General features: G+C 36.5%; 1 protein-coding gene across 3 annotated transcripts in view; it reads left to right on the plus strand.

Annotated features, from left to right (window-relative positions):
- Positions 1-18915, plus strand: part of LOC117409383 (cyclic AMP-dependent transcription factor ATF-2-like) — a 29055-nt gene extending 10140 nt beyond the window's left edge. For all 3 annotated transcript variants that reach the window (XM_034015352.3, XM_034015371.3, XM_034015362.3), the window contains exons 9-12: positions 4373-4492; positions 5426-5632; positions 10139-10244; positions 16707-18915. In XM_034015352.3, the coding sequence (XP_033871243.1) occupies positions 4373-4492; positions 5426-5632; positions 10139-10244; positions 16707-16921 (648 nt within the window). In that variant the 3' untranslated portion in view covers positions 16922-18915. The remainder of the gene's footprint in view (positions 1-4372; positions 4493-5425; positions 5633-10138; positions 10245-16706) is intronic.
- Positions 18916-24006: the final 5091 nt, after the last annotated feature.

Raw genomic sequence — 24006 nt, forward strand, 5'->3', positions numbered from 1 at the left:
TCCTAGGGTCCGTAACCCGTGACAAACAAAGAGCTGGTAAGAATGATGCAGAGCCCTTGTTCTATCCACGTAACATGTCAACGCCTGCACTGGGCAGAGGAAGTTCAATCTCTTATCCTCCTCTGAAAAAAAAAGAGGTAGATGGAAAGACTCCAGTTCCACAGGCTGATTCATGTGGAAGGCTGTGATCACCTTTGGGAGGAAAGCAGGGTTTGTACGCAGTGACACCCTGTAGCTCACTGACCCGTTTTGAGGAGGTGATAGCCAAGAGGAAGACTGTCTTCATAGACAGATGCTTCAACTCAGTGGAGTGTATGGGCTCAAACAGGGCCTTGGTAAGAGCCTCCAGTACAACATCAAGGCTCCAGTCGGGGAGAACAGCCCTCCTGGGAGGGCGTAACCTCCAAGCACCTTTTAAGAAACCGGGTAGCCAAAAAATGCACACCCGGAGCTACGGGGGCATGGCATGCAGAGATAGCCGCTAAATACACCTTCAATGTGGAAGATGACCTACCAGCATCAAGCAGTTCTAGCAGAAACTGCAAGATATCTGGCAAGGGGCAGGCACCAATTCTCAAAATACTTCCACTTATAGGCGTACAGCGACCTAGTGGAGTCTGCCCTAGCACTCTGCAGAGTACCCACAACTGCGTCTGATAGCCCTAGGGCTGTCGAGCAGTCCCGGTCAGGGGCCAAACCCATAATTGGAACCTGCCCAGTTCCGGATGCCAGAGAGTGCCTCTTGTCTGACAGGAGATCCAGGCGCAGTGGGATCTTCCAGGGCTGGCCTTGTATGAGCTGGCATAGGGTCGAGAACCAGATTCTCCTGGGCCACCGAGGGGCCACTAGCAGAACTGCCGCTTTCTCTAACTAGACCTTCTCACATCATTATGCAGCATGTTTGCCTTGCAGGATGTACAGGTGTGGAACCACGGAAGGCTCGTCATGGTTGGATACCGAGTGCACCGAGCGCCGTATGCACAGAGTCGTTAAGCGCACCAAGTGCACTAAGCACTGTGCGCACCGATTGCACCGAGCGTGGCTTGCACCGAGTGTCATTTGCACCGAGTGCACGAAGCACCATGTACGTGGGAAACACTATGCGCGCACCGAGCACCTTGCACCAAGTACCGCGTGCACCGGAGCACTATGCAAACCGAGCGAGCGCCGTCCGCACCGCGTGCACTGGGTACCGTATGCACCAAGCACAGTGTGCACCAAGGCACCGAAGTACCAAAGCACCGGGGGGCAGCTGAAGCAGCGGTGCCTACCCTAACTGCATGTAATCATCTGATCAGCGCGTAGCTTATACCAGCGGACACACAGGCCGAAGCTGCGGCGGGCGAATCTGTGAACAGAGTACAAAAAAAACAATAGGAGTGGGAACTTTTTTTTTTTTTGAAGGCTCAACGCACCGAGGTGGGCGGGCCGAGGCAGCTGATGCTGCTGCACAACACAGGCAAGCGGGTGTACCGTGTCTGCACTGCAGATGTGCCAGCAAGGATATTAAGACTGCCACACGGCAGCTAGCTTAGTCGCGCGACAAGTAGGGGTATGACAACAACACTCACTCCTTTGAATCAATACTGCACAGGCAGTCGACTCACGTACCACAGATAGGAAAGCAGCAGCCTGCAACGCGAGCGCATGCAGGTTGATGAGAAAAGATAGAAAGAAAAAGGTTGAATCAGGAGTCACTGATTCCGTGAAAGCGGCAAGCCAGCTTTCAGCCTGAAGGCAAGGGAACTAGTAGACTCAAAGCTCTTTTTCACAATACGCTCAGATACCAACACAGGAGGTCTTACCTTACTGTCTTAAGAGGCAAAAATAGACATGGCTTCCGTGGTATGGTGGATTTAACCCCTCGGTAGGCGGGACCGAGGGCGTCATCCCAGGAAGGGGCCTATCGGCAGCTCTGGTATAGAGAACTCAGAAAATACCTACCAATAGGCAGGCATATCCCATATGTAATGTTTTGGTGGTCGTCTTTGAATTGAAAGGGAACTGAAGACTTGGTATGACAAACTGAGAAATGGCTTTGCACTCAGTGGGCAGTCAATAGAGTTTGCTGTAGGGGACTTCAACAGAGAGCTGACAGAGGGCAGCTTGGCAAATGTTCAGAAATGTACATTAAGTGAGCTTAGCCCGGCATGGAACCTTGTGTTCAGCAGAATTCTTCTGACCTACCTTCCTGCATACCGAGCTCATCAGCAAACACCTAATGAGCCCGCTCCAAGGAAACGGGCCCTCTCCCAACCTACATCATTTATACACATACTCTGGGGGTGGAGAAATGCCGCTTTACAAGGACTGATGATGCTGCAAAGACCACAATAATGATAATTAACTTGCTGAATTTAGAAGATTATGCTGTTAATTAGTTGTAAAATAAAGATAAGTAATATAGCAGCAGATGGTATGATAACACCCATGAGAAGGAGGGTTATTACGCTGATGAGTTTTGTGTGGCAGATATGAAATATGGATCTGACTTTTTTCATGGACTGTTCCAAGAGAATAATACCATGTTTCAAAGTGCGGATTATCTAGAACAGTATTACATGGCAAGCAAATTTGGTTGACAGATTGGTCTGCAGCAGATTTGGGTAGCGTTTGAAATATGCTAAATTCACATGCAAACTGCTATTTTTTTAAAAAGACATTTAAGTATAGAATTTAACTACAGATCTTATTCTAACAACCCTATGAATAGTGTTCATAGTGTGTGATTACAAGTGCAGCAGTACACTCTGTATTTGTTAAATTACACACATGGTGATCTTAAAATATCTCTATTGAAAAGGAATACACATACATTCAGGAAAAGGCTTAGTGCTTAAAAAACATGGTCTACATTTACAGTTTGTATCTCACTATATTCGTAAATGATATCACCAATATTTTTACAGAGTAATTTTGTATCATTCAACCAATGTGCGATTTATTAGATTTACCTTTTTTTTTTTTTTTAACTCTGTGATTTTCATAAATGAAATAACTTCATACAAAATATATTAAGCTTGACATTTCAGGTACGATGTTTTGAAACATGACGTGGAAGATGTGTTTTGTGTTTTGTGCAATATTTCTCTCCAGTAAAATAAGACCAGGTTTCTTCGTGAAAGAGTAATACACTTTCTGAACTGTGTTTCTAAAAGTAAGAGTAAAAAAGTCTGGTATTTAAATGTAATGAGTCTGAATTCTGACCACCAACCCTGATGCCTGCTAGTATTGTGATTTGCAGTGTTTATGGGTACAGTTCTTTTTTGCATTCTCGGTTATTTGTTAAAGTATAAATGCTGAAAAAGTTAATTTGCATGGACATGTGCATCCTTCCAAAGCGGGTACAAATTGGACAAAATGAGGCTTAGGTGTAGTGAATTACTGTAGCTATGAAATACAGCTCCGCTACACCTGACAGAGTGCCTAGTGTCAGAACACTTTCAGCTGGGACACCATGATATACAAACAATGTTGTTCAGGTTTGAACAGAAAATACAAGGGGGTCAGGAAAATATTAGATTCATAAAATTCTTAGGAAGTTAATGGATATTACACAATTTCTTCCTTGTACTAAACAAAAAGTAATCTCGGTCACATTTTTACTGCTGCTTTAAAAACTGTCAACCTTACCCTAATTATACTGTGTAGAAGAACATAAGAGCAAAAACATGCTCTTAGTCTTAAAAATATTTTATTTATACACGTTCATTTCTCATTATATTATCTGAGAGCCAAGTATTTGTGGTTTAATGAGTTGTGGTCTTAAAGGTGGATTAAAATAGAACTCAATAATTGTGTGCCAAGGTATAGTATGGTATAGTATAATAGCAGTTGTAGCCTTCTATAAGGATTGGAATACGTGTGTGAAAGTATTAAACCACAAGTGATTTTTTTTTGCCAATGTACATTTTTTAGAGATTTGTACTAATATTTACTAAGTATTTTAGTACATTTGTTCTTCACATAATGCATTATTTACTTTTTTTCATGTACAAACCAACAGTAAAATACTATTCTGAAATTTGAAATTCAATATAGGTTGAAAGAATTCTTTGAAATAAAATTTTAAAAAAATCTGTACTCTTCACAAATCTTAGTGAAACCCAACTTGATGTGTCACACAATACATTTACACTGGATGAGATTTAAACAGCATCAAACATGCTGTCTAAGAGTAAAAAGTGGTTGTTTCTTTTTGTTCGGAAGCCTTCTATTTGATGTATTTTGTTGCATTAAAATAACACACGTTACAAAATGCAGAAGATGGACAAAGGTCTTATAATATAAAATATTACATGATATTTTATGATAAATCTGTGCATCATTTTGATATTTTATGATTGTTTCTTTATTTTATTTAACTTTACAGAGATTAAAGGCTGCTTTAACCCAGCAGCAGCATCTTCAGATAACTAATGGAGAGACCCAACCGGAGGAAGCATGTCTCCAGTCACTACAGCAGCCGGCAACATCAACTACTGAGACACCAGTATGTACTGCCAGATTTCAGAGTTCAAAGTAAATCTTGCAGTATCTCTTTTTGTACTAGGCAGCTTGTTTCTAAGACGGAATTGCTCTCTACTAAATGTACAGTGTGGTAAAAATTTAATTTTTCTCTTTCTGTACATTATATATTTTATGAGGGATATTTTAATACCACTTTTCGTCATTGAAAATGTTAGATGTCATGCATATGTAATAATAAAAAAAGGTTAGTTTATTTCTCGAAAATAATAATTCCAGTCCTCTTGATGTGATTTTCAATAAAAACTGTTTAATTCTGAGACAAAAAGGAAATCCAATGTATAAGAACGTAACCACGTACGAACTGCACGGACAAATCTTCAAACAAAATAATACTGTAGGTTTAACCCTACAGGACCCTTCAGTGCCATCAGGTGAGCTTGATTAAAGAGTACAGAAATAAATAGCTTTAAATAGAAGGCAAAACCAGCCCCCCTTCTTGGGAGTCGTCCAGCCGAAGTCTTTGAAGATCATGCCGACCCAGGCTTGAGACTTGTATCTGTGATCGTATTTTAATTAGCAAAGCAATTTATACATGATCTGGGGTACTCAGCCCAAGGTAACAACTACTCTCTATGCCATAAAATAAACCAGTTATTTGGTGTCATGGTAACAACACTAACAAAACAAAAGGTCCATTGAACTATCAAAAGAAACCGATCTTATCTGTTACAGGCAGACCTTTTGGCTGTGTGGCTGTGAGGTTACGCAGGGGGAGAGATAATTAAGGATTTATTATTTCATACCTGTAACAAGAGAATTGCAAAATGATTAAAACAATATTTAACATTTTACACATGTGATACATATGTACATAGGTACAGACTTTTACCTTTTACTAAATCTTGTTTGCCTCAAAACTGGTTTTGTTTTATTTTGTATTTTTTCTCTCTTAAAGGCATCTCCAGCACAGCCTCCCCAGCACACCCAGAGCACTGGCGGGAGGCGGAGAAGGGGGATGAGCGATGACCCTGATGAGAAGAGGCGCAAGTTTTTGGAGCGGAACCGAGCTGCTGCAACAAGATGCAGACAGAAAAGAAAAGTTTGGGTTCAATCTCTAGAAAAGAAGGCCGAAGATATGAGTTCAGTAAATGGGCAGCTACAGGTGAGGCTGAACATCCTCTTGGGAACAAAATAGCAAAGAATTTATTATGATTAAGCAGTTTTGCAGCTTGACAGTGATTACTAGCAGATTGATATCTCATTGCCAATAAATGCCTGTCTCCATATGTCACCAGCTGATGAGCATATCCTTTCTACTGCCTGAGCAATTTAAAGCATGCCCTTAAAAATCTCTAAGGAAAATTTGTCTTTTTGAACCTTCATTTTGTAGAAAGCAATTAGGATACCATGCTGACAAGTTCGAAACAGTTCACATACCTGTTTTCTCTCTTGATGCGGCAGAAACAAAGAAAGTAAAATGTGTGTTCCAGGCAGACAAATTAATTAGATGACTGTTTATTTTGTGTGTAGCATCCAGTATTCCTGAATTAGACCTGACAGAAAAAAAGTGAATAGATATTTTGAAGTTGCCCCAGTCACTTTTTACTCATGTGTATTAAAGTGTTAAACTAATAAAAGTGGATGAAGAAAGGGAAACCATCTGCCTCAGGGTGCCTGAAGCAGAGTTGTTAAGTGTGAAGAACAGAGTGCCTTGCACAGAAAATTGAATGTCAGAGAATTAAACTGTACTTTATTTGAAATCATTAATCAGACCTGAAATTCTGTAATAACTCCTTTGCTGACATGCCGGCATAGCTGATCAGCATAGTGGGCAGTAATGATCCATGATTACTTTAACATTATCCCTAACTGTATTTCTAATGAGGTATCCGACCTGCCTCAGGACAGAAGCACAAGGCTTAGAATACAAAAAAAGAAAATAAACTTGCTTTGGCTTATATTTAACATATTTAAGGTTTTAAGTTAATCATTATCCTACTGTAGAACATTTAAATGCAGACTTCACATAATGTATATATAGCTCTAATATTGTACAGCTGTAGTTATTTAATATTAAAGTAAAAATGTGGGTGGAAGTTGTTGCATATACATATATACACAAATTGATACTCCCTGTTTCTGTTTTACATTGACTTGTTTGTTGACTGCTAAAATAAATACAGTAGTGTGCAAATGTATGTATGTATGTTTAGTTTCTGTCTGTAAAGGATCATATTTCTCTCCTCATCACCTAGGTCATTTTTTTGTTTTGTTTTACTTCATAAAGTTTTATACCATTCAGTATTGGTTAAGCATAAATAAAAATTGTTAACATTTTTAATCTCATCTCTAGTCTAATCCATTACTTTTGAAAGGTTTTTATTTGTAAATCATCCCTTCTAATCATAGAGAGAAAGAAATGACTTGTATTTAATATACAAATATTCTGAGCTCATAAAAAGCAGCTGTGGAATGTAAGCATAGTCAGCACTGTATTGAGACATTTTAGACTTCAAACAGCCGTGTTCAGAATATGAAGTCATTTTAAAAACTACACCGATTTGGCAGGAGGAGCAAGAGTAAAAAACAGATGTATTAAAGCAGGTTGGCTGCATTTAAACTAACAGATTAAGTTGGTGTAGACTTTAAAATGGAGTATCTTTTATGTGCCAGGGTTGGGTATCTGCTGCTTTCAACCCTGTTAAAGTCACCTTCACAATAATATACACCTCTTAATGCAAAATGCTTGCCTCCCAAGGGGGTTATAATGACAGTGGATTGTAAATCTTAGCCGCATCTTAGTGAAATCTGCTTCTGACATTGTGTCTTTAACCTGTTTCAGGTCCATTTAAAGAACCATAATTAAATTGCATGAACAATATAATTTACTTATTTTACTTGTACTTTAAATTACTTAGTTGTTTTTCATTATTGTGTTTTTAAGGAAACCAAGCAAAGCATAGTTCTTTGAATCAAGTGACTTTGTATCTTTTAAATGCATATTAATTATATTTTTATTTAGTGCTGGGACAAATATCCGAATATTCGAACAAATATTCTTTGACATGTATTTGGATACAAAAATCAGATGTTCGTATTTGCTAGAAATGACAAAAATATCTTGGACTTATTTACCACCTCAACAGAAGAGAGCGACAGTTTAAAAAATGTCAAATGAAAAAGCGCTCTGTGTGATATGTGAGATTTAAATATATATATATATATATATATATATATATATATATATATATTTACAGTACTGTGCAAAAGTTTTAGGCAGGTGTGAAAAAATGCTGTAAAGAATGCTTTCAAAAATAGACATGTTAATAGTTTATATTTATCAATTAACAAAATGCAAAGTGAGTGAACAGAAGAAAAATCTACATCAAATCCATATTTGGTGTGACCACCCTTTGCCTTCAAAACAGCATCAATTCTTCTAGGTACACTTGCACACAGTTTTTGAAGGAACTCGGCAGGTAGGTTGGCCCAAACATTTTGGAGAACTAACCACAGTTGTTCTCTGGATTTAGGCAGCCTCAGTTGCTTCTCTCTCTTCATGTAATCCCAGACAGACTCGATAATGTTGAGATCATGGCTCTGTGGGGGCCATACCATCACTTCCAGGTTCTTCTTTAAGCTGAAGATAGTTCTTAATGACTTCCGCTGTATGTTTGGGGTCGTTGTCATGCTGCAGAATAAATTTCGGGCCAATCCGATGCCTCCCTGATGGTATTGCGTGATGGATAAGTGTCTGCCTTTACTTCTCAGCATTGAGGAGACCATTAATTCTGACCAAACCCCAACTCCATTTGCAGAAATTCAGACCCAAACTTGCAAGGAACCTCCACCATGCTTCACTGTTGCCTGCAGACACTCATTCGTGTACCGCTCTCCAGCCCTTCGGCGAACAAACTGCCTTCTGCTACAGCCAAATATTTCAAATTTTGACTCATCAGTCCAGAGCACTTGTTGCCATTTTTCTGCACCCCAGTTCCTGTGTTTTCATGCATAGTTGAGTTGCTTGGCCTTGTTTCTACGTCGGAGGTATGGCTTTTTGGCCGCACGTCTTCCATGAAGGCCACTCATGACCAGACTTCTCCGGACAGTAGATGGGTGTACCAGGGTCCCACTGTTTTCTTCCAATTCTGAGCTGATGGCACTGCTGGACATCTTCCGATTGAATTGATGATCATTAGCACTTGTTTGGTATAATTGTTTAATCATACACCTGACTATATGCCTACAAAATCCCTGACTTTGTGCAAGTGTACCTAGAAGAATTGATGCTGTTTTGAAGGCAAAGGGTGGTCACACCAAGTATGGATTTGATTTAGATTTTTCTTCTGTTCACTCACTTTGCATTTAGTTAATTGATAAATATAATCTATTAACATGTCTATTTTTGAAAGCATTCTTACTTTACAGCATTTTTTCACACCTGCCTAAAACTTTTGCACAGTACTGTGTATATATATATATATATATATATATATATATATATATATATATATAAGAAAAATCAACAAAGCAGCTTGAGCCTCTATTTAAAAGTTTTAGATAGCAAAAAGTAAACAAACCACGCAGTGATCTTTATGGAAAGCCATCAAAAAAGCGTTGTGCTGCTTTAAAGCGAGACAGAATCTCATGGGACAATAAAAAGCAAGCATGTCATTCTGAAATGTCTTGCTTAAACAGTGCCCAACTTGCTGGAAATGTCGTGTGGTGATTTTTATATAGATTGTATATATTATATATATTTAGTTGTGACTTTCTGCTATGTGGAATGTAATAAACGGTTGTTTGTTCAGCTGCAAAAAGGCACAAGTAAACTTAATGTTATTACTTTATGAAAACATGTCTATGGCCACTGTTTACTGTGAAGAAATGGCAATGCCAAGGAATTAAAAAAAAAAAAAAAAAAAGTAAATAAATGCGGTGTCAACATTATCCACTATTTATTTTGGGAGTAAACAAAACAACGTTTAACTTGAACTGCTATTTGGCATCCTTTGTTTTGTAGTTAATTCACTGGGGTAAAGAAAGGCCTACTCAATGTATTCTTTACTCCTTGGATATTTATTTTTTTACTTTAACGTGTTACATATTGTAAATAGTGGTGCATACTTAAACGTATTAAACTTGAACTTGTCAGTGCAGTTTCGTGTACTGGATCTGCGAAGTAGGCTGATCTTTGCTGGGGACTCCGAAGGGAGCGTCGCGTTGGCTCTGGGGCTCCTGTGGGTAATGTAGGGAAAACCGTCAGGGACTGTTTCTCTTCATCGCACTACAGCGAACCGTGCTGGCCAGGCACCCAGGGAGCTCAAGGGCAGACGTCTGCAGGGCTGGCCTTTGTCCTCCAGATGTCTGTAGCTCGCTGACATCCACCCTCGAATTCCTGGGTGAAAAAGGAAGCTGGTTTGCTTGTGGGATCGTAGGACGCCCACTGAACCTTCGGGTCTCCAGAGCCATGTGGGGAATTCCTGCATTGAGGTGGAAAAGCGATTGGGCATTCCACATTAGGGAAAAAATGATAATTGTACACACAATTATTTATTTTTTTTAAACTTGAACTTGTAGGGAAGTAAAAAATACAAGTTCAGAACTGCACTATTTCTTGAAAATGGTGTAATACTGGTAAAATTTTGTTTTCTTCTTTCTCATGCAGAATGAAGTCACCCTGCTGAGAAATGAAGTGGCTCAGCTGAAACAGCTTCTTCTGGCTCATAAAGATTGCCCTGTAACCGCCATGCAGAAGAAATCTGGCTATCACAGTGAGTAATGTTCCATTACCCATAGCCTTAGGCAGTTTAAATGAAATACTGTCAAAATTATCTGAGTTAACTGTGAGAAGAACATGCTTTGCTGTGAAATTTGAGAAATTCTCCATGTTTATACATAACCCAAAGGCTATATTTTAAAATGCATAAAATAATGATATTTTATTGATGAAAATACAATATATATTATGATCATTGTCATTGTAACAACCAGCGTTATCAAGTCACACAGGTAAACCCAAAAAAAGTGGAAGAGGTTGCATTTTAACATTTATTACTTGAATTGAGTTTTAATGCAAAGTATATATTGCTGCCTTTACAGTTTGATATATCATTCATTCTAATCCAGAAACCATTGGAAAAGTGTACTATATATATACACACGCACACACACACACACACACACATACACAGTTATGTCTAAAGTGGAAGAATAATAAATAATTTATTTTTAAAAAATTAAAAAAGGTCCCAGAAATGGTAATACATTATGATAATTGGGTTTTTACATGTATTGTCTATGTATCTGCATGTTTTTTATTGTATACAATAGTTTGAATCTATAATATAAACCAGGGGTTTTCAACTGGCGGTACTTCTAAGGGTCATAGGGGGTACGCAGGACGACTCAGGAATGCACAAATAAAAATGAAAGTAAAAGAAAATAATGATCTTGAATTGATTTAATGGTATTATGTGTTCTCTAAACCACTGTGTACAATTATTTAATCTTTGTTTAGCAGCTCAAAGTGAACCACAGATGGGGGGGGGGAAAAAAACAGACAGAATCTGTCACGTCCACATTTTCTACCTGTACGCATGCGCGATTTCAATTGAGTGGATTTCCATTCTGTTATATGTAGGTGAAGTAGGTGTCTGTCGATTGTGTGTTCTGTGCTGCTCAGGATCTTTGCTGTTTTCAACTTGTCGTATCAGTGAAGCACAATGTTTCTGCATTTTCTTTAGAAGTATGAACGATCCAGTAAACATAAATAGTAATCACAATACTTTGACGTTTTTTGTTTTATTTATAACCGCAGCTGCATTTTAGTAACAGTAATAGCGGCTGGTTGTATATGTTGTCGGTGTTTGAAATGGATACATTTCTTACTTTCAAAAGAAAAACGAGGGAAGAAAACACAAGAGTACAGAAAGTACAAAGTTATACAGAGTACATTTGGATCATTTGTATGTTGGCTTTAATAAAAAAAAAAAGTTAATTTATTGTTAGTTATAGTTTTATATTGAGGTTAATGTTTATATTGTTGTAAACATTTTAAATGACACACATAATTATGCTGTGGTGGGAAGTAAATTGTAACATGCTAAAGATTTACAGTGCAGACTATTTTGTATTATTTATAATGACTTTGCCAAATAGAAAGTGAATAAGAGTGTTTCTAAAGAGATTCCTAAGTACTGCTTTTTAATTCTGTGCATCCAAAGACATTTAAGTTTAAGAATGTATTTTTTATTTCTTAGCAGACACCCTTATCCAGGGTGACTTGCAATTGTTACAAGATGTCACATTATTTTTACATACAATTACCCATTTATACAGTTGGGTTTTTAAATGGAGCAATCTAGGTAAAGTACCTTGTTCAAGGGTACAGCAGCAGGGTCCCCCACCAGGGATTGAACCCACAACCCTCCGGTCAAGAGTCCAGAGCCCTAACCACTACTAAGCCCACTGTTTGGTATGTTGTCTTTAAACCAGCAGTTTGTCAGTTCCAGACTGTTGTGAACAATTATATATTAAATAAACTGAAAAAAAAGAAATGTGTTAATGGGGTTATTCTGACTTTTATTGCAACTGTGAGCAAAAATTGTAAATAGTACTTTAGCTGAAACCTCCTGACAGAAGGGGTACAGTTTCAAAAAAAGGTTGAAAACCCTTGATCTAAACTAACTATAGTTTGGGATTTGATTTACAATTCTCCAAACAGCTGTTGCTTCCATAAGCAAATGCATAATAAATAGCAGAACTGAGAATACACAAAGCAACGTTCATAATATATACTGTAACACATATCTTTTGGTGTTAGGATTTAATGATGTTTTGGGGTATGTGTGAATGTATAGATGGTATCTGCCATATGTAGCCACTTCATTTCAATTTGCTACTGTCAGTGGAGCTGGAATGAAAAAGAGTTTTGCACCATTTTGTAGCTGTTCCGCAGGTGCTTGTGATAAAAATTAATGGCTGCCAGCTTTAAATAGTCATTGTAAGCATTTTTATAAGAACAAGCCATATTTTTTCATTTTAAAGAAACCAGCAATCAAGCAGCCCTCCATCCTTGGTGCATTTAGAATATTGATTTTGTCAGCTTTGTGCTCATAACTCAAGAGCCCTTTTGATCTTCAATCAGTTTAACAACATGGGGAACCACATTTTGACGCAGAGTTACAACTTTCTGGAATATGCTTGTGACTTACATTGACAATGATTGCTTCCGAAATTAGTCAATTATAGCTCCTAGCCTGACAAGTTTTTATTATTATTATTATTCTGAAAGTCAGCTGTGCACTACAGTGTCTATTATGGCGCCTATTGTTAACCATAGAACTGACATGACTATTGTTAACCATAGAACTGACATAAAAATAATGGGAGTGACAGCGTTTGAGTTACAGTAGACTGTCGGATACAGACCTCATTTTATGTGGCCTTAATTGTTGTTGTTTTTGTTTTGTTTTGTTTTTGATGTGCTTAAAGCAACTATCCTTGATAGTGGTGGGGAGGGGACCACCAAGAATCGACTATGTAACTTGCATGCTTTATATTAGTAAAACCTAAATTACAAATGATATAGTCCTAGAGTTTGGTTTTCCAATGCACTTGGATATTAGTATTATCTGTGTGTATATACAGTGCCTTGCAAAAATATTCAGACCCCTGACCAATTCTCTCATATTACTGAATTACAAATGGTACATTGAAATTTCGTTCTGTTTGTTTTATTTTAAAACACTGAAACTCAAAATCAATTATTGTAAGGTGACATTGGTTTTATGTTGGGAAATATTTTTAAGAAAAATAAAAAACTGAAATATTTTGCTTGCATAAGTATTCAACCCCCACACATTAATATTTGGTAGAGCCACCGTTCGCTGCAATAACAGCCTTAAGTCTTTTGGGGTAAGTATGTACCAGCTTTGCACACAGTGTCGGAGTGATTTTGGCTGATTCTTCTTGGCAGATTTGCTCCAGGTTGTGCAGGTTGGTTGGACGACGCTTGTGGACCACAATTTTCAAATATTGCCACAGATTCTCAATGGGATTGAGATCAGGACTTTGACTGGGCCACTGTAGGACATTCACCTTTTTGTTCTTGAGCCACTCCAATGTTGCTTTGGCCTTGTGCTTGGGATCATTGTCCTGCTGAAAGGTGAATTTCCTCCCAAGCTTCAGTTTTTTAGCGGACTGAAGCAGGTTCTATTGCAGTATTTCCCTGTATTTTGCTACATCCATTCTTCCTTCAATTTTAACAAGATACCCAGTCCCTGCTGATGAGAAGCATCCCCACAGCATGATGCTGCCACCACCATACTTTACTGTAGGGATGGTGTGTCTTGAGGCATGGGCAGTATTAGGTTTGCGCCACACATAGCACTTTGAGTTTTGGCCAAAAAGCTCTATCTTGGTCTCATCTGACCACAAAACCTTTTCCCACATCGCAGCTGGGTCACTCTCATGCTTTCTGGCAAACTCCAGACGTGCTTTCAGATGGTACTTTTTGAGTAACGGCTTCTTTCTTGCCACCCTCCCATACAGGCCAGTGTTATGCAGAGCCTATGGTTGACTGGTGCACCATTACTCCACTCCCAGCCACTGAACTCTGTAGTCTCCTTCTTGTTTGAGCGCTGAGTTTTGAGGGACGGCCTTTTCTTGGCAGTGCCTGGGTGGTGTGATGCAGCTTCCACTTCCTGATTATTGATCCAACTGTGCTCACTGGGATATCCAAACACTTGGATATTATTTTGTACCCTTTCCCTAATCTATGCATTTGTATTACTTTATCTCTAACTTCTGTAGAATGCTCTTTGGTCTTCATTTTCCTTCAGATTCACAGCCTGACCAATGGTCCTTCAACAGTGGGGTTTTTATCCAGAAAATGTGACAGCAACTTTAATGGTTCACAGGTGGAGGCCAATGGTCAGGTAATTGTGTCCTCGTTAGGGCAATTTCTTTCATCGGTGTAAACTGGGAGCTTCCACAGCACAGGGGTTGAATACTTATGCAAGCAAGATATTTCAGTTTTTTATTTTTCTTAAAAATATTTCCCAACATAAAACCAATGTCACCTTACAATAATTGATTTTGAGTTTCAGTGTTTTAAAATAAAATATCAAACAGAACGAAATTTCAGTGTACCATTTGTAATTCAGTAATATGAGAGAATTGGTCAGGGGTCTGAATACTTTTGCAAGGCACTGTATATATTAGTCACAATGAAGGTAATACTGTTAGCATATTAAAGCAATAATATTCAATAAGATTAATTTTTCAAGCGATTTACATTTTTTCTTTATCTTAACCTTTTAATGATACGTGCAACTGGCTACTGCCTTGCTTGCAGGCCTGTTTTTTTTTGGGGGGGGGGGTAGTTTTCTAATTTTTGTTGTCTTCAGGAACAACCATTGTTACTGTTCAAATTTAACTACACTAACATACAACTGTATTCACATTTATAAAAAAAAAAAAAATACCATTGCTGTTATCATTTTTCTAATTCCTGCTATTCCTTTCTAAGCTACTGTAGCAATGCAACACAGCATATCCTGAGAGAGAGAGAGAGAGAGAGAGAGACTGAGAGACTGACTCCTGGGTCCTCAGACTTTCTCTAGCCTTGCCTGTTAACATACTTAATCATCCAGCTGAGACATAGCCATGGCAGGTGGGATGAAATTATCCAGCATACCCATATAGCTAAGCAGAACCCTAGTCTTCTCCATTGGCAGGCACTGCTCCCATCTGCTGGTACAAATGAAAAAAGTGTAATACTGCCTTGGGATCCCCAGCACACATACTGTAGGACACAGTATAATGTAGCACATCTCCCATAACTCCCCACTGGTAACAGATGTAATTGTAGTAATAATTATTTCAAGAAAAAAATACTTAAAATGACTTGGATGTAGATAAGCTCTAGATGATTTATTGTGCAAAGAAAAAATATTCTAACACTTTTGACGCACATTTCTGCTTAAATCATTGAATGGATGGTTTGGGAATGTACCCAATAGTATGCATTTTAATGTAATTGGATTATTACCTACATAAAAATGTCTATTTCACATTCTAAAATATCAAATGAAACCATTAATTACCAAGTGCCATTTAAATTGACTTTTTTGTCATAAGCAGTATTAATGATCTTACTGGGTCTGCATTCCTTTACGAGTCAGTACATGTGCAGGTTTTTTATTTTTATTTGGATCCAATTAATTCCCTGCAACTGCCGAACAGCTGGTGGCATTTAGACTCCCAAGTATTGCTTATTCTCCTGTGTGAGCATCATTAGAGTCAGGTGCTTTAATCATCTGTCGCTGCAGTCGCTGGCAAGATAGCTAAAAACAAATGAAAACAATTTGCGATTGTTTGCAGCCCATTACGTGGCAAAAGCAGTAACGTAGTTCAATGAAGTTGTTTTAAATTCCATGCTATTCAGTGTTTGTATAGGAGTTCAGTTCAATATCCCTAATGGCTAGTTTCGGAGACACAGATCGGCAACAATCAAAAGGCTCCCTATTCGTATGTTTTATGAAAAGTGATGGAAATCTTGAGTGTATGTAACTATTAATTGATATATAAATGTTTTTAAGACTTATGGTTTTGTCTAATTTAGCACTTTATCAATTATCTCTTAAAGGGTACATAAGGACCTTTTTATTTTAGTGTGTTACATGTTCCCATGTGTTGCTACAACTGTTTACGTAAGGTGTGTGTATTGTTTTAATTTTTTTTTACTTTTAAATTGCATTCCCTGCCTCAAGATGGCTTCCCATGTACCTGCATGGACCTCTCAGAACTACATATCCCATCATCCTCCTGCTCACAGGTATATCCATCTCTGTTACATATGTGAGCAGGAGGATGATGGGAAATGTAGTTCTGAGAGGTCCATGTAGGTACATGGGAAGGGAATGCAATTTAAAAGTTTTAAATGGTAAAAAGGTAAAAAAAAAATATATATATATATATATATATATATATATATATATATATATATATATTAAACAATACAAATTCCTTACGTAAACAGTTAGCAACACATGGGAACATATAAAAATACCTTGCAGAATTTAACTTTTCAAATTAGTGAACATTATAAAGTCCATTCTGCTTATACATTTTTTTATGTATTGTTTTATGAAGGATCGCTTGTCTCTATTATAGTTTTCCAAGCTGTGTTCTTTTATATATATATATAATTGCATTTTTTTTACTTCTAGATGCTGATAAAGATGATAGTTCAGAAGACATCTCTGTGCCAAGCAGCCCTCAAAAAGAGGCAATCCAACACAGTTCTGTCAGTACTTCCAACGGAGTCAGTTCAACTTCACTGGCCACCACAGTCCTCACTCAAATGGCAGAACAGAGTACAGAGCCAATGAAAACACTAATAGTTGTGGCTCCACCCTCCCAGTCTCAGCCCTCAGGAAGTTGATTGGATGGAACATAAAGTCATGTTTTCACTTCTAACTGTAAAAAGGAAAATGGGAACTTCCATCCTTCTCCATTTGGGAGAAAGTGTTTTTTCATTGTTATGTTTCCTGAATTCAAAGCAGCAAACATAACTTAATTGGAGCAAATGGAGATGCTTGAGATCAGTTTCTTTGCAAAATTCAACTGAATGTCTTTTTCTCATCACTTTTTATGTTTGCCACATATTTGTAAAGAAAAAAGAATCTGTGGTGCTTTACATTTGTCACTGCTGATAAGGTTTAGAAATATAAATTTAGGATTAAAAGAACTGCATAATTGATGTGACATTCCTACCAAATTGTTCCAGTGCTCATGCTTTATGTAATTACAACAACACTGCTGGTCTACAGTATGAAAGATAACTCCACTCAATACTTAGACCACTGTTTCAGTAAAGAAAAGCGAACACCATGCCAAACAGAAGATTAGCAAACTAATCTTGTGTTAATATACATATACATTCCTGAATGTATACCCATTTGTATTTATTTATTGGAATGAGACACTAAAACTATTTAATGTATTTTCTATTTGTAAAGTTTCTTTGTAGAGTTATGATTTATAAAGCTTATCTGAGAGAAAAAAGACATGATTTAGTAGTAACTGTTTAATTCCTTTGCCTTTTCTAATTTTGCACATGAGGATGAAGAGTTTTCATTTTCTTATTTGTGTTTGCTTATCACTTGTAAATATGGTCAGCTTTTAGTACTGCATTTTAATACCTGTCTTGTTACACTATATAAGCAGTTGGGCTGAAAAACAACTCATGTTTTGTAAGTATGAGTGGTTTGGTTGCTTGTAGCAGCAGCTCTGTTTGGTTTGAATGCTAGAAGTTGTCTCAACCTGTAATAGTCTTATAGAGCAACTCTGCTTTAAATAATGTATGTTTAAGGATGAGTTTTGACTATCATTCCATGTGTAGTTTGACGGTTACATGATTTGTAGGTATACGTTTGTTCTCATTATCCAAACATCTGTAGACGCTGAGTTTACTAAATTTGCCATGAATGTTTCTTATTAAATTGATATTCACAGACTTTTCTTTCTAATAGAAAAATTAGAAAAGTATGTGCCCCAGACATGCTCTTTTACCTTGTATAAAATTATTGAAATTATGTTTTGTAATGTTTTTTTATTGTTTTTTTTTTCATGTGTAGACATTGCTTCAGCTGGTATTAAAATAACTATCTGGGTTAGTAGTGTTGACAGATTGCACTGTTAAAGCAAGTTCTCGATGTTGCTTTGTTTGAACTCTCATTCAAAGTGGTGTAAAAATGGTGTTAATGACATAACAAAGGATACACTGTATGTAAACATTCCAGAGAAAATGATTTTATTTTAATGTATTCATTTAGATACGGTGGTAGAGGCCAAATTATTGTAGCTATGTCCTAACTAAAATGCATAGTGACCTTTGTTACCAGAAGATTGAATGATCTTAAAAGTACAGATCTTTTAAGTTGTTATGTTAGTTAATATAAAATGTAAAAAAATAAATAAATAAAAACACATTAAAAAGGACAATGTTACGGGGTTTAATAAATATGATTAGAAAAACTGCATAATCAATGTAATATAATTTGCCTTTTAGCTTTACAATCAATTATAATTTCACTACTGTGTAGTTTTGTAAGCCATGCTGCATTTCTTCTAAGCCCTTATATTGAAAAGTACATGTATTAACAGGTCATTTGTACTGTCACTGTTGTGTGCTATTTGCATGAGTAAATTCTCTAAGAGAATTAAACCTATTATTAAACCGAAGTCTCAGTTAGGTCAGTATCATTTATCATGTTGTAGCACCTTGAGTAATAACCAGGTTCATCACTGGTCTTATACATGCTTAAATTTGGTATTTTTAAAACAGGGTTTGATGTTAATGGTATAGTGAAAGTTCTGTATAAAATACAATTAATGTATTTGAAATGTTGTAATAATAAAAAATAACTTTTCATATCTGTTCAAAACATGACAATAGTTTTTTTTATATATATATTTTTATTTTATTTTATTTTTTTGTATTTTGTTTGTTTGTTAAACATTTGGCAGCTTCACTGACGCCAGTGTTCACAGTATAACTGCATTCTATTCCAGTGTTCCATTCCTATAGTAGGACCCTGCCATCTTGTGGATTTTTAGAGAAATACAACGTTTGCCCACTGTGGTTTATCTGTGTATCCCAGGGAGTGGAGCTTGTATGAATTTGCACTTACAACTGCTATTCTCACACATCCTAAACGTGTTGGTGCTGTAAAGGTACAGGGAGTAGCAATACAAATATCTGGTGTATAATTAAAGAATACTGTTTTAAAAAAAAAACAAAAAAATAATAATTCAAAAAATGCTAATTCAAAAGTGACAAGGAGAATTCAATTAATATCTAGTTGAGGCACCTTTAGCAATAATAACCTCTTTTAAATGAATAGGATATTTGTCAATCAGCTTTTGGCATGATTCTTTTGTGGTTTTTTACCCTTCTGCAGCACAAAATTGTTCCAGTTCATTCAAATTCCAAGGACTTCTCTTGTGCACAGCCGCCTTCAACTCATACCAAAGATTCTCAATTGGATTTAGAATTGGATTCCAGAACCTTGATTTTATTCTTCTTTAACCATTCTGAAGTAGATTTTGATGTGTGCTTTGGATCGTTGTCGTGTTGGAACGTCCAGTTGCGCTTTATACCAAGTTTTGTAGCGGAGGTTTTCAGATGATTGGCCAATGTCTTGTGGGATGCTATAGAATCCAATGATATTACCACCTCCATGTTTGACAGTAGGTATGGTGTTCTTTTCTTTGTACACCTCACCAGACTTTCTAAAACGTAACGACTATCAGCGTGACCAAATAGCTCAATTTTGAACAGAACTCATATCCATCATTCAAAAGCCATTTTGTAAACTTTAAGTGATTGTCCTTGTGACGTTTTCCTAAGAGTGGCTTTTTCCTTGGCCTGTGACCATTGAGATCTTTATCATGCAATATTCGACCTATGGTTGAAATGGAAACCCCAGTCCCACTTGCAGCCAATTCACTTAGAATATCTTTGGTAGTCAATCTCGGATTGTTATTAACCTTCCTCACAATTCTTCTACTTGTTCTTGGTGAAAGAGCCTTCTTTCTTCCAGGCCGAGGGAGCGTTGTGACAGTACTATGAGTCCTGTCCTGTACTTCTTGATAATAAAAACAATAGTTGAAATTGGGATACTCAAATACTTGGAAATCTTGTATCCTTCTCCAGATTTATGACAATAATTATTATTCTGTGTAAGGTCTTCAGTTAGCTCTTTACTGTTTTCCATATTGACTTATTGGTAATGACAACAATCATCCTATGCCTAAAGCTTTCATACTCTAAGAATGTTCATCTACAATCCAGCATTTTCTAGACTTCTAGAATCAGGTTCTGCATTATCGTATTGAAAATTCTAGCACCTTGTGGACAATACTACCATTGGATCAAAGGGTATTATTTTTGGAGTTTTGCAAAAAAAAAAAAAAAAAAAATACTGAAATAAATCAATGTAGACATCTATTTCTTGTAACTTTTTTTCCTCATCCACAAAAGCAAAACTTTTTCAACAAAAGATTTTTCCTAAAATTCTTTGTTTTTGAGAAATTTCTAGAAATTATAAATTTCCATTGGGGTATGTAAACTTTTGACTACAGCTCTGGGGGGGGGGGGGGGGAGAGAGGTAAAGCATAGTTTATCAACATTAAAGAAATTACAAAAATACAAACGTAAACATATATATTTGCATAATTATGAACAATATACTGTATATGTAAAGTGCTAAATAATTGTGAAACAAAAACAAATAAATAACATGAGAAATGTTGTTTAACCTTGATATATTTTCACTCATAATTTGATTTTTCTTTTTCGTTACAGTTATCTTAATGTTTTGTATTTTATTTCTACGCCATGGATTTTGAATAAATGTGATCTGTTATCTGCCTACTACTGTTGCCACAGAACGAAAATACAGTACCAGGTTTTGAGGAGAAATATTGGTATCATCATATTGGTCAAACCTACAAGATTTACAAGTGTCTCTTAAATGCACTCAGTCTCGTCTATTTGTATCATTGTGTAATTCATACGATGCAGTATAGCATTTTTCTGAAATAGATACTTTCGAAATTAATTGATATGTTTACCATGAAAGACCAGTGAATACAAAGTATACGAAACCCAATTTCTGTCCAAAATAACAATTTTAACAGTCTTATGTAAAGCGAAGGATTAAACTGGTGGAAAAATGTTTGTCACAAACTTTTTAATCTCCCTGTGGCAGGTCGATAGCATCTATTTCGTTTGCTTGGTAAGTGCCTGTTCTGGAGCTATTCGAGTGATGCCCACAGTTATAATCCGATGGGAGACCAGCGCAAACTGTACAAGTGTCTTTCTTGTTTTGGCAGTACATCATACTCGCAGTTTCAGTAGATCTTTTTTTTGTTATTTTTATAAATGATTACAGAAACAACAACTACCAATATACCTATTAATGCCACCGCATTCCCCACGCTGAAATACAGTATCACAGCCTGGGGGAGTCTGGAGGAAAAGTTGTTCCATCTTTTGTGACAATTCCAACGCAGAGTTCTCTTGAGGCAACAGGACATACTCTTTCGTTGACGCTTTCCACACAAATAAAATAGGGTGTCGAGGATCTAAGATCACGCAAATCACAAACGTGTCCTTGTTTGATGTTTATAAATCGACCGAATCTAGTCTCCCGGTCAAACAGATCATACATGATTCTAAAATAGACCAATTTATTGTAATTATTCTGCACATCCCATTTTATTCTATCTGAACTGGAGGTGACTTCATCCGCAGAAATATTAAAAATCACAAACTGGTTATACAAACATGCATCTTGAATGTCAGAGTCTTTTGTCTGCTGTTCTTTGTTCGAAGTTCTGGTGCTGCCCAGCACATCCGCAGTGGTTAGGCTCTGTGGTGTACTTGCTTCGTTTACTGGATCTTGTAATGTTGGGGTGATATTGTGACGTTTGGATTAATTTTTATTTATAGTGACGACAGTGCTTGCATCCGATGTCGTACGAGATGGTGTTGGTGTTGTCTGATTTTCTTTCAGCTCTTCGTCTTTGGAATGTGTTATTCTCAGGTGTTCTGCGTTTATGTTTGTAAAGTACCAAAGATCATCTGCTGACATAAAATCTACACACCCACTGTCTGTTTTGGGGATTTCTGCATTGCTTACAAAATCATGATATTTCCCCATTAGGCTTTTTGGTTCCGCGCACTTAACTGTCATGATTCGGAGTCTGTCCGAAGATGATTGTAGTCAGTCTTTCAGATGAATCAATTCGCAGTTGTAGTGCCATGGATTGTCGTTCAATTTTAAACTGGATAGTTGAGCAGCGGCGCTGAACACATCTGGGTTTAAATAGGTAAGCGTGTTATTATTTAGTTTTAAAATGTTAAGGGACGGTACATTTTCGAATGCATATTCATTCACGGTGCTGACTTTGTTGTGGCTTAAATCAATCTCTTCCACGTGTGGAGAGTTAGGCCTACTTAAAAAATGTGGCCCGATTGCAGAAATGCAGTTTCCATTCAGTTTCAGTGATGTTAGTCTAGTCCCGCGAAGGCGTCTGAATCGATCTCATAAAAGATAAACATTTAAAATGTATTTATTCGTGACAAGTGAACTATTTGTATCAAAACAGAAACAAAAATGAATTCAAGAACATTTTTAAGAAAACAAAATAAGTAGAGTTTTTAAACAAACAAACAAACAAACAAACAAAAACTGTCAATGATTCATGACTTTAAGTAAAATAAGTACATCTTTCATAGAAAATTGGATGCTGACTGTAGGTCAGTAAATCCTTTTGAACAACACAACATTTTCTCATGAAGCACCAGCGTTAAAGTAATTTTAAAGTGTGGATTAGTGTCTTAAATTTTGAACAGATATTCACAAATTCGTTTTAATTTAGTGCTAGTATAGTAGCCTGAATTTCTGTAATAATAATAATAATATTAATAATTACAATTGAACCATGAACATCATATTCAGCACACGATTAGTTTTTTTTTTTGTTATGTCGCAATGTGTTAAGCACAGTGTGACATGTGAACCCTTATCAGAGCGTATACAAGAGACAGATTTGATTTAGCTGTCAGAAATTCGACTTTCAACTCAAATACCGCACTCACCGCATACTTACAGTGTTCATGTATTTGTAAAAACGAAAGACAAAGCGAATGTTACAAAACTATCAAGGAAACAACAAGGGTACACATAAGCTTAAATTATCTTTATTTTTATTAAGTTTTTTAACATGGTAGTAAATGCTTTGTGAAGGTGGCCCATGCAATTGTCTAAGGCGTTGTTATTTTTTTGTTGTTTGTTTTTTCTAAAATTAAGTAAAATAAAATAAATATTAACAGAAAATATCTGTGTTGCTTACCCAAATTAGGAACCAAACCCAGCGTGTCAAACTTATTAACCCTGAATGGGATAAAAAAATAAAAATAAAAAAAAAGAAAGTTTAGAATGTGCAAAACCAATATATATTTTTCTAGTGTAAATTATAGACGTCAAAACATAGGCGGGTAATAAAATACCCTTCTCTTTGGTTGAAACCTGGTATATAATCCTTTTTTCCTTACATTTTCACTCTATTACAGTTTACTTTCAGACTGATTCAGCTTCACTGTACGTATACAGTATATGTTCACACTATCTCAATATGCGCAACAATCCATAATCACTTTTGAAACCTTAACATAAGTAGACTACTTATTCATGTTGTAACATTTTTTTTTTAGAAACTAGTGTGCAGTCTACTGTAATTTAAAATTCAGCGTTTTAAGTGCACAACTTTACTGAGAAATGTCAAATAATAACACTGTGTCATTAAAATTGTTAGATTATTATAATACTAAATGTGAAAGAAAAAAAAAACATCAATGTTATAAATTCAAATAGTGTTACCAAACTTTTTACTGACACAGTTTACAGAAACTATTTAAAGGCAAATGTCAGTTTTAGACAGGAACAAAATTGTGCT

This window comes from Acipenser ruthenus, chromosome 10 (genome assembly GCF_902713425.1).
Source record: "Acipenser ruthenus chromosome 10, fAciRut3.2 maternal haplotype, whole genome shotgun sequence".
Classification (NCBI taxonomy): Eukaryota; Metazoa; Chordata; class Actinopteri; order Acipenseriformes; family Acipenseridae; genus Acipenser; species Acipenser ruthenus.